This window comes from Pogona vitticeps, chromosome 3 (assembly GCF_051106095.1).
Source record: "Pogona vitticeps strain Pit_001003342236 chromosome 3, PviZW2.1, whole genome shotgun sequence".
NCBI classification, from domain to species: domain Eukaryota; kingdom Metazoa; phylum Chordata; class Lepidosauria; order Squamata; family Agamidae; genus Pogona; species Pogona vitticeps.
Window position 1 is genome coordinate 242197463 of NC_135785.1, and position 12492 is coordinate 242209954.

Consider the following 12492-nt stretch of genomic DNA (forward strand, 5'->3'; position numbering starts at 1 on the left):
GAATGACCTAATAGAGGTTATTTCCCGGCCAAATGCTCTTGGGCACAGCTTGACTTAAGAAGGCATCTGGCTGGTGTCCTGCAATGGAATTTCCTCAGAGACGTATAATTGACTATCAGACTTGCAAATTACATTTAACTTTCAGTGATAAATCACTGAACAAAACAGGCTAAATGCAACACATGTAAGGGCAAAATCACATGGTGTGTGATAGACATCATTCATCACTCAAGGGAGCTTCTTTTATAAAAAATACCTTCAACTTTTTTATCATGCAGTTTGATTCTTTGTTTTCACTTCTACTGCTTTCTGTCTCCAAGGTAGGAGGATAGCAAGAGAAAGCAAAGCAAGGAGTATTTTCATAAACTAAAAAATACACGTAGCTGGTATTTCTGAGTGTTAATCTCTCGAGTGGTGAAAAACATCTGTTTGTAATAGCAAGTCATTTCCCTCATGCCCTACATTGTATTTAGTTGTGTTTTGTTTTTGAGCGGTCATGGAAAGGTAAACACAAGCTTATTTTCTGAGTCTTGATTACTGGAACAAGTGTACTGTATCTAAGGATTTCTTGTTGCTGGAGGAAAACTGTGTTAATCACGGGTGATTCACGTTCTAGTTAAAAGCCTTCAGTATGTTCTCGCACATCATTTGCACTTTCATGTGACTTTCATCTTCTTTGTTTAGTGTTTGTTATGTGCTGTCAAGTCAGTACTGACTTTTATTTATTTATTTATTTATTTATTTATTTATTTATTTATTTATTTATTTATTTATTTATTTATTTATTATTTATTCAAGTTTTACCCCGCCCCTCTAGACAACGTCTACTCGGGGCGGCTTACAAAAATTAAAACACATTAAAACAATGTAGAAAGTAACTAGCATAATGCAATTATTATAATTAATACTATCCAAGATGGCAACATTAAGAACCAGAAAAAAAGGGGGGGGAGAACTTAGGTGGCTGGGGGGAAGGCCTGTCTGAATAACCATGTTTTTAGTTGGTTTTTGAACACACCCAGCGAGGGTGCCAGCCGAATTTCAGTGGGAAGTGTGTTGCACAACCGAGGGGCGACCGCCGAGAAGGCCCGGTTTCTTGTTTTCTCCTTCCGGGCCTCCCTCGGCATCAGTCCCCTCAGCCGTCCCTGCTGGCTATGTCGGGTGACTTGGGTAGATCTGGGTGGGAGGAAGCGATCTGCCAAGTATTGAGGTCCCAAACCGTTTAGGGCTTTATATGTAATCATTAATACTTTGAAGTCAATGCGGAAACGAATAGGTAACCAGTGCAGCGCAGCCAGAGTGGGGGAGATGTGCTGATATTGTCTCACCCCACTAATAAGCCTGGCTGCTGCATTCTGGACCATCTGGAGTTTCCGCATGAGCCTCAAAGGCAGCCCCACGTAGAGTGCGTTACAATGGTCTAATCTCGAGATTACGAGCCCGTGGACTAGAGTAGTGAGGGCCCCCCGATCAAGATATGGCCGCAGCTGGGCAATCCGCCATAGATGAAAATAGGCAGAAAGGACCACGGACACCACCTGGGTTTCCATGGTTAGCGCCGGGTCCAGATGTATCCCCAAGCTGCGGACCTCACTCTTTGCGGCAAGGGTCGTCCCTCCAAAAGAAAGGGAGTCACCTATGCCTTAATAGGGCTTTCAAGGTAAGTGACATATTTAAGGAGTGCTTTTACTGGTTTTACATTCCCCTGTGAGTTTCCATGGCTGAGCAGGGATTTGAACCCCGAGCTCTTGAATCCTAGTCTACCACTCTATCCACTACACTACACTGGATATCCTTTGCGTTCAGTAGCTATATATATGTAAAACTATTCAAAATGTTTTCAACTTTTTTCTCTCTCTCTCTTCAAGCCACTGCCCAAAAACATGGTGTCAAGACTCTGTGAATCTAAAAAAGTTTGTGCTGCTGCTGATATGCAGCTTCAGGTATGTTGACTGGTTTTACATGAATTTAATCTATTATGAGTTTGAAACAGATCTGCCGTTAGCCCAGTATTATATAAAGATATAATTCAGTGATATACGTACTCTGTCACATCAGTACCATATTAGAATTTTTTAAATGAATTTTATTTCACAAAATAATTTACTCACATTTTTACTTGAAAATAACAACTGTGATTTTAACTAGTTACCCACTGACCATATTTATTTATTTAAAATTATATCTGCAGGTTGGAGTGAAGTATAATTTAGGAAAAAGAGAGATAAGCAAATTACAAAATTGACTTTTGGTTAAAGCATGCCACCAGAAAGCTAATAAAAAATAACAGATTTCTAATACACCAGGAAAAAAACTCAAAGGAGATCTGTGATGGTTAACATCTTGGGTGAGGTGGTGCAGACATGATTCTTCAGTAACTTAAGAAAGAGGTAGTCAGCTTTCAGAATACATTTCCTGGTTGTATATGTTCTTTTCCTGCATCGTAGGTGAATTCTACCTATCTTCTTTAAGTGAAGATAAGGAAGAAGGTACCAATGTGATCCAGGTATATTAGCCTTTCTTTTAACCCCAATCTGAATCATTGCATTGAAGTTTTCAGACTGTGGTTTAAGAGAAAACACAGTTGTTAACAATTCTTAAGGTTACTTCCAACATCTGTGAGGAGTAAGCACATGATGCTATGTCTCTGTTCATCTTTGTGCCTCTGCCTTCTAAAATTGGTGCATAGATAAATGATTAGAAGGGTATCCCTACTTGCTTTTGAGAAATCACAGTGGATTCCTAAATTTAAATATTTAATTAGTGGATCTGTTGAGTTAAATAGTTTGCAGTCCCACAGTCTAGTCCTTAAACGCGCAGAGTGAGAGCAACCAGATCCAGTTTCCATTCTGGCAATTGACTAGCAAAGTCTGCTAAACTGCTGTGTGTTTTTCAGAAAGTAGGTATGCAAACAGGAGCAACAATCTTTCAGAAGTGTTTATATGTTAGATGTGAAGATCCAGGTAAGAGCATAAGCCAGAATAAATCTACAATAAATGAATACGTTCTAGCAAAACTATAGGCAAAAATTGTGTGTGGATATTTTGTAAGAAAGCAAACTCTAGTTTACTATACAGAGAAAATGCTCTCTGTTGAAATTTCTCATGCAGTTTCTCATTGTGCATGTTCAGTGGCTTTGCATGCAATGTGGAATCATGGGGCGACTCTACCATGTGCGAGTTTCCCTCTACAATGACATTATGTCCTCTATGTGATATCAAATTAAACAATATGATTTAGGTTAATAATGCCATTTGGAGAGATTAATCAAAGAATAAATAAATAGGGCAGCAAGTTTGATCAATAAGCAAATTGACTGGTAATTCTCCTTTTCATTTGTTTCTCTTCATTAAAAACAGAGTTGGTGAAAAAAATCTTCTGAAATAAATTGTTCTAAGGCAGATGGGCAAGGGATTATAGAAAATGTATAGTAATGCTATCATTTTACATATGTCTGATTGCTCATACTTAGTTCACATTACAGGTCAGGTCAGTCCTTGCCTGATGAAACCCTGGGCTGTATGATTTATGGTAGGCAGCCCTGCTCAAGTATTTAAGATGAAAACTGATCATAGTATTCAATCATTCTCCAGTGATTGTGGTTTTTGCTTCATGTTGAGTTGATTGCCATCTGAAATATGAGGTTGCTCATTTATTGATTTTTTTATTTAGATTAGAACTGAGCAGTTAAAAAAAAGCAAAGCGTGCTGCTTATATACCGCCCCATAGCGCTTCAAGCACTACCTGGGCGGTTTACAAGTTAATTACGCAGGCTACACATTGCCCCCCCCCCCAGCGAGCTGGGTACTCATTTTACTGACCTTGGAAGAATAGAAGGCTGAGTCAACCTTGAACCGGCTACCTGGGATTGCACCCCGGGTCGTGAGCACAGTTTTGGCTGCAGTACAGCAGTTTAACCACTGTGCCACGAGGCTCAGCAGTAAGTAGGAAGTGACTATTAGCTCAAAGAAAAGGGTCTTGCATCACCTCCCAAGTATTTCCTAGCTTCTGAATTGTGGAGAGACTCCCAAGAAAGTTTCAAAGAGTATGAATTATTCATCTTGTTCTGTGTAAATATTGGAGCTCAGATTGTGGGCTTAGTTAATAAATAATGCAGTTATTTCATCACAAACTTCCAGTGAGGGAGATGACCACCCAGCATAAGACCTCTGTCAGGTTTTCTCCTTTTTACGCATACCATTCTGGAAAATATTGAGCCTATTTTTGGTGACAAAAAGGGCCATAATGACAGGGTCATTTTCTCTCTCTTCACTCTCATGGCAACTTTTCGAACACAAAGCTTTCAGAGGAAATTGCAGGGTGACTAAATGTTATGCCTAGGTCACCCACCTCATCCTACAAAGAGCCAGAAGAGTCTGAAACATAATTGCGGTTAAATGTCTGTCTCTTCCAAGCCACCGCAGGATATCAAGGCTTAGCTAATTATACCTTTAAATGCTTAGCTCTTTCCCCTTCAGTTTTCTGCTCCAAAGCCATAGCTGGCCTGGAAGTATATGGAATTCCAAATCCAAGATAGGGACATACCTCTTTTTTTTTTCCTCATAGGAGGCGTTTTTGGACTGGATTCCTTCAGATTAGGAGATGCATTTTAAATTTTCTGCATGTTTAAGAAAACCTCATGGCGCGTAGTGCCATCCTTTCCATGTTGTTTTAGGGATTCTTTCATGTGCAAGCACTTTTACACTTTGGAGAGTCACTCTGCAATAGGGTTCACCTTCTGCAGTTAACTTTGGCTCCCACAAAAACGAGAACAAGTCTCAGGACAAAATTACTGTTGTATTTAGAACCAGTGTAATGCTTTGTAGTAGTTCACCTTTTTTTCAAATCTCTCATCAATGCTTAGTATTGCTAACATATTTACAGTTACTTTGTTTCTGAACTTCCCCATGTCAAAAATCCTGCCTTGTTTTTTTCGGACATGACAGAAGTGTTTGGTTTTTATAGCCTGGCAGACTCAAGACTGGAAGTAGTGGGTAGCTTGCACTTACAAAGCCATGCTGTAACATCCTGTATCAAGTTCCACAGGGCAGATAATTGCTGGTTCTTTGAAGCAAGAAAATACATTCTTAAAATTTGAAATATCTGGGTGCAATCCAGTCCGTGTTAAACATTCTCAAAGGATGTTCATTTCATAAGGAGGAGGGGGGGAACGCATGGGATCTAAAAGGGGATAACTGCTAGAGCAATGCTTTCTTTGGAAATACCACTACAGGAAGTGAGTTTTCCAAATTTTACTCTCCCCTTAGACGTCCAGAGGGGATACTGCCAATCTGTTCGAGAAGCTGAGGAAGAACGTCAGTTCTTCTGGCCTCTGCCTTTTAGTCATGAGCAGCTTCAAAGGGATCCGCAGAAGGACTTTTAAAATTTTGTGGGTTTGGCAGTCTGCCTCTGGCCTAAATCCAATGCAGCACAGACTAGTGGAGTTCCATTGATTTTTCTCCTTGGAAGAGCTGTAGCACATTTGTTCTTATGGTTCCTAGCTGTGCTAATTTTTCAAAATTTCCCTTTGCACATAGTCCAGAATTAAGAGTGTCCTCAAATGCAGTTTCGTTTGTGCTATCAGAATTACATCCCTGATTCTTCAGAGTCAGATATGTGTCATGTGCTTCTGCAGACCTAGTGTGGAAACCTCTTGAACTCAGTAGCTTCTGAAAAAAGCAAACAAATATGTTTGCTTGCTTCAGCTGCCATATTCTTTTAGTGATAACTATTTACCAAATAGCTTTCTTATCTTCTCAGCTTTTATTTATCGTTTGTCCACTGTCTTTTTGTTTTTGTTTGTGTCTTCCAGTTTTTTTTTTCTTAGATATACTTAGGGAGTTCCCAGATTTCTTCCCTTTTTAATGTCATCCCCCATCCTTATTTAAGAAGTTGGTAAATTGTGGAGGAAAAATAGCCTGCTCAGATCGGCATGCCAAGTCTCTGTTTATCTGAGTGAGGAACACTAGATGCAACCATGCTCGATCTGTGGGGATTTTACCACAGAATCAGTGTTCAAGTTACATCTTTGAATAAAAGGACATTTGAGCCATTGACTTGGCTACTTAGAATATATCATTACACAGAGCAACATCCTTGAACTGTAAATCTGAGTCTAAGTAGCTCCTTATGTCGGCTTTGAATCCTATGCTCACATGAGTGGAATCGTATCAGTGGCAGCCTTTTATGTAGCTGTTGCAATGAAAAGTTCTTCTCTCTGAACCTCCTTCATCTGTTTTATAACAGTACCCCCCTCCACAGGTGAGGTGCACATATCTTGGTGTAGAAACAGAAAAAAACAGTCAAAAATATAGGAGCAATACAATAAAATATCAAAAAGAATGTTTTAAGTTACATTCTGAAATACAGTCTGTCAAGAGTACAGACTCTTTCAAGAGGAAAAAATAAACAATAAGGGCTTAAAGCCTAATTAGGCAGAGAATACATTTGTAGAACACCCCAATTACTTAAGCTGTAGTAAAACCTCAGGGATGACAATGCCAGCACTGTTGTCATTACTTTGTGGTGCTTCTCCCAGCTGTAGTTCACTACTTTGCTGCTTCTATCTCACAGTACATGGGATTACTGCTTTAACTGCCACTCCTGTCCCAAAGTGCAGGGAATGTTTGGCATCCAAATATGGGCATATTGTACCTCATAATAGAGTACATCGACACATTTCTACATATATCACATGCAACAAAAACATGCCATGTTTTAAAATCTGACTGAGCGTCCAATGAAAGCATGTTGGCTTCATTTTGAGGAACAGTGCGTTGGTAGTGATTCAGAAATTCACACAAGACTTGAAAATACTGAATGTGTAAACAGAATATTTACATATATTGTCCTGAATTGATTACATAAAGGAAAGATAAAGAAATGTTTGTATTTTAATCTTTTTTTCCCCGCTGCATGTTTGTATTGGTTAACCACACACACACACTTTTTTTCCTTTGTCTAGATTTTTTATGCTGTTTTGGACCAAATATACCATGGGAAGCATCCTCTGGAGAAGTCGACCACAGACATTTTAAAAGAAACCCAAGAGAAGTTTTATGGACTGCCATATGTTCCTAATACTGTGAGTATCATGTTTTGTGCTAATTCATGTTTAAAGGAAAGAAAAAGTCAGAGTGTGAATATCCTTTTTCATATTAACTAAGACAGAATAAGATCAACTTTCTAAAATCTCAGACAAAAATATTTTGTGGCTTCTTAGTAAATTGTATTTACATAGATCCCCATGTCCTGCACAAGGACAATAATGTTCTTTTTCTTTTTGTGGTTGTGCTTTTGAAACATTGGACAAAGCTTCATTTAAATAAATTGGAATAAGATGAAACATCTTCAGAGTAAGAGAAGAAGCAGAAGATAAACATTTTCCTTCTCTTCTCAAATACTGCCTTCCATGCATTATCATATAACCATCTTAGCCCAGAAATAATCTCAACACACATTCCTCTACATTGGCCAAAATAAGATGTGACACATACTTGCCAAATTTCTCATCTTTAATGAAAATCAGTGAATGCATTTATTCATTCCTTTGAAAAATTGGTCAACCAGTGTGAGATTTTTCACTGCTACCGTATTTTTCGTTCCATAAGACGCACTTAAGACGCACCAAATTTATAGGAGAAGAAAACAGGAAAAAAATAATCTGTTTTCTTCTCCTAAAAATTGGTGAGCCTTATGGAGAGGTCCATCTTATGGAACACACCCTAGGACCCTTTGGAGGCTCACCCAGCCCCCCCCCAGGGTGTGTTCCAGGACCCTTTAGAGACTCACCCTGCCCCCTGGGGGGCCAGGGGGCGAAATCACCACCTTCTGAGACTCTTTTGAGGCTTGGGAAGCTTCAGAAGAGTCCCAGAAGGTGGCGATTTTGTCCCCTCTGACCCCCGGGGGGGCAGGTTGAGTCTCTAAAGGGTCCTAGGGTGTGTTCCAGGATCCTTTAGAGATTCACCCTGCCCCCCCGGGGTCAGAGGGGGCAAAATCGCTACCTTCTGGGACTCTTCTGAGGCTTCCCAAGCCTCAAAAGAGTCCCAGAAGCTGGCAATTTCTCCCGCACTGGCCCCGTGGGGGGTGGGGGGGAGCAGTGCAAGGTTCCTGGAAGGCTCACTCGGACCCTTGCAACGCACCCCCCACGGGGCCAGCGCGGGGAAAATCGCCAGTTTCTAGGACCTTTTCTGAGGCTTGAAAGGCTCAGAAAAGGTCCTGGAATCTGGCGATTTCGCCCGTGCTGGCCCCGTGGGGGGTGGAGGGAGCGTCGCAAGGGTCCGAGTGAGCCTTCCCGGACCCTTGTGCCGCTCCCCCACCTGGAAGCTAGCTATTTCGCCCGCGCTGGCTCCGTGGGGGTGGGGGGAGCGGCACAAGGGTCCGAGTGAGCCTTCCCGGACCCTTGCGCCGCTCCCCCACCTGGAAGCTGGTGATTTTGCCCACGCTGGCCCTGTGGGGGTGGGGAGAGCAGCGCAAGGGTCTGAGTGAGCCTTCCCAGACCCTTGCACCGCTCCCCCACCTGGAAGCTGGTGATTTCGCCCACGCTGGCCCCGTGGGGGTGGGGGGAGTGGCGCAAGGGTCCGGGAAGGCTGACTCGGACTCTTGCGACGCTCGCTCCCACAGGGGCAGCGGGGGCAAAATCGCCACCTTCGCTCCATAAGACGCACAGACTTCCCCCCCCCCCACAGATTCACGTATGAGAATGAAAGAAGTAAAGATTTATAACCCTAACAAAAATATGCATGCATCTTTCTCCATCATATTCTTCCGGGGAGCAGTTAGGTGTCTTGACAATGTTCAGCATTAGATGAGTTGACTTTATAGATGGGGGTATTTGTATTCATATACGAATACCCCCCACAGGTGGAAATAACGAGGGTCCACTCACCATTCCACTGCAGACGTTTGCTTGACGGAGCCTTCCAGTCGGCCATTGTCCACAATGGATTAGCCACTCTGCAACCTGGCAGAGAGATTTGTCATCCCGCCTCCCGCCAGGAGTGGCTAATCTATTGTGGGCAACGGCGTGATAGGAAGGTTCCGTCAAGTGCGCATCCAATATTTCCACTTGTGGGGGGGGTTATTCGTATTCATATATGGATGCCCCCATCTCCAGTTGACTTTCATGAGCAGAAGTTCCCTGTCCCTAGGTAATTGACAGCGGCATTTGTTAAGTTGTTGTCAGTTTTGGGAGTGCAGCCTAGGAGGCCCTTGGTTGTTGAAGAACAAGATTGTAGCTCTTGCTGGATTGCTGACATGTGTGGTGGGTTGGGTGTTGATTGCCTAGCAAAGTTCAAGGTATGCCTCATGTGCTGTGCCTGCAAGCAGGGCCAGGGGCTCATTTAACCCTCCAGATAATGTTAATCTAAAAATTCATTCATTTTTAAGTTTTAGCCATGTTCGCTGGGACTTATAGGTGTCAGGGCACAAACTAGAGGGCCACCTGTTCCCTGGTGTTCCCTCATACAACCTGTGGAGGCACACTTTGGCTTGCCAGATCTAAAGAGCAACGTAGTTACACCTGTGTATCCAAGAAAGCTTTAGGCATGCTTTAGAATGCTTTGACTAAGGTCTTTGGCATGCACAAGAGCATAGGCCAGCATTTAAGAATCAGAAATGTCCGAAGGTACAGTTTCATCATGTCTGGCTGTTGCTTTCTTTATAGCTTAAAGATTTACCTACATATACACTGGTTTTCGAGGTACTTCCTGTCTGTAATGATAATTTTTTCGATGGTGTTAATCTTATATAGAATGCAAAAGAGGGCCATTTTAAATTACTGTAAATATATGTTGTGGTCAGTGTGGTTCTTTCATTCAGTTTACAAATACAGGAAATTCAAAAGGTTCAGATTTTAGAATCATTCTTGAAAACATTTCTTCATTCCGGAATGTTTGTAATTTGCTGCTTCAGCCAAAGTGGAAAACCCATTTGTTTATACATATCGTATGCCCTTAGATTAGCTTTTAACTGCATCATCTTAAAGCACACTGTAAAACCAGGTTTTAAGAGTCTGAGTGTAGGAAGAGGAGACTTAATGAATGTGTAACAAACCCTTTTTGTGGAATTTTCTGTAAATAGTCTGTGGTGATTGCTTTATAGGAGTGGTTTCATAAACTCAACATTCATTTCAAAACTATAACAAAAGTTGGGCCTTTGAAATTGGCACATGAATCTTCTCTTTTAAAAAACTTAAGAGCCTTTCATTTATCTGCTTAGACAGGAAAACTGCAGAAAATATTCCCAATTCAAACAAAGTTAAGGCTGTAATTCTCTCCACACTTTCCTAGAAACAAGCCACATTGAGACCATGTGGGGGTTCCTTGTATGTAGACAGATCGAAGATTGGACAGTGAAGCCAAGTTAGATGTTTCTAAGCAGTCTATTCATATTTAGACTTCCCAGAACTCTGTAAGAACTGATGTGCAATAGATAGATAAATACACAGAAAAATTTTAAATCGTGAAAGTTTAAAAAGTTGAAAAGACTTTTTGGGATCTCTCAAGGATCAATTAAAACATAATTCACTATCTATGTAAACACACAAACACGTGCACATACACACATTCAAGGACCATATGGTATCTTTTCAGAAACACCTAGTTAGTTAATTGCATGTTAAATTCCTTTCCTGTTCTCTAGTATAAATTACCACAACAATATTTATATTTCTTGTCTTGCTGGGTTTATTTATGACTTGGTTATAAAAAGCCGCAAAGTGTTATAAATTGAAACCTTTAACCTTTTGTTTGACTCACATTTTAAAATCTCAGCGGCTTTTTTTCAAACTTCTCCATTCCTTATTTCAAAATATCCTGCTCAGATTCCTTGTGAACCTTCTGGTTCACAACCTACTGTATTTTTGTTCACAACCTATTTTTGAACAAAAAGAGAAAGGCATATTGGCTTATTCCACCCATATTGTTAGGGAACATTTAAGAAGGATATTTTTTTTTCTTCCTGCTGTAGTGAGGGATGATAAAGATCCAGGGGGCCTTTTCTGTGCCAATGCTAAGTACTGGCATTCAGGCATAGTGGCCTGTTTTGTGGCATTCGGGTCTACTCCTTCTCCTTGTGACAATGGTAAGTGAACAGCTTAGACTCTGAGACTAAGGTAATATGCAGCGATGCCCGGGGTAGAAGTCATTTTAACTGCATTTTCTGCATTAGAAAATGTTGTAGTCCATTAAGACAGCTACTGGCTACTTTAGCCATGATGAGAACAATTTTGTACATGCACTTATACAAAAAAATTGATAATGTCAGAACAATATGGCTGAGTTAGAGCACAGGAAACGATATTCTTGTTTTCTGATGGAATGCTGAGCCGGGTGGAATTTTGAGAGACCATTTTCTCTCTGGGTAGTTCACTGAATGGATCGGTTTTATTTCACTTTCAGGAATCCCCAAAAAGGGCCATTTTTTTTCCTATTGAGAATTGCTCCTTGCCAACAACAGTGGGTTTAAATTGTTTATTTATTTGTAATTTAACTTGTTTTTACAATTTGTGCATTTGTTCACTTGCCCAAGGCAGGCATCTATGGTGTAATTCAGCTTGTTCATTCCTGCTTTCTTTAGAATAACTGTACATATGTGAATGTCCTTTATTATGGACTAGATAAGCCTTAGCTATAGTAGTCTGGGTATAAATATGGATGTGTGACTACATGCAAACGCTGTATGCTTTAGGCTCTTGAGTACCAACCTTAGGTGCCTGGTGTGGGTTAGCGAATAGAGTGATGGGGTCAGGAGACCTGGACTCAAGCCTCTGCTTAGCCATAGAAGCTCACAGGGGTATGGGTGGCACTGCTAAATCACTCCTTAAATATCTCACTAACCTTGAAAACCCTGTAATAATGCATTTTGTTAGACCTTTGCTAGAAGCAGCCTGTGTTGGTGAAAGAATAGGGAAAATATTTGGTAAGGGTCAGATTGCCTCTCAGTGCAAGACTCTGTGAAACATAGGTACCTTACCTTTGCTAGTATAGTGCTCTCCCAGCTTTATAGTGATACTATGTGCTGTTGCATGTAGGCATGTTTGCTTTTAAAATTATTGTGGAAGTATTCAGATGAATGATTACGTTTTACTCAAAATCCTATTGATATTAATTACATGTAGTTTTCTTCCTGACTCAAATAGTTGGAGGCCGATTCTGAAGATACTACACTGATGTTCCACAGCAGCTGATGTTATTTGCTTCTATATAAAAGCGTTGTGATTGAGTTTCATTGTAAATCATCAGGTTAATTCAGGCTGATTGTTTTGTGTAACTTGGAAGATAGCATGTTGTTTTTCTAACAGATGGATCATTCTACTATTTCTTTAAATATTGTTTTTTTCTTTAAGGAGTTGATTGTGAAGATCTAAAGATAAAGTACAAAGGTTTTCTAAAATTACAGCTGAATTTTTCTGAAAGATGTAGGATTCTTCTGTTTCAGAAATAAACACTAATAGAATTTTTGTCATCCAACTTCTGAAAAACAGATGCCTTT

The 12492-nt window shown here is 40.6% G+C and overlaps 1 protein-coding gene across 1 annotated transcript in view; it reads left to right on the plus strand.

The window, feature by feature from the left end:
* MIPEP (mitochondrial intermediate peptidase) overlaps positions 1-12492 on the plus strand; it is a 67889-nt gene that overhangs the window by 42786 nt on the left and 12611 nt on the right. The window contains exons 15-16 of the mRNA XM_020811088.3: positions 1869-1943; positions 6965-7084. Coding sequence (XP_020666747.3) covers positions 1869-1943; positions 6965-7084 — 195 coding nt within the window. The remainder of the gene's footprint in view (positions 1-1868; positions 1944-6964; positions 7085-12492) is intronic.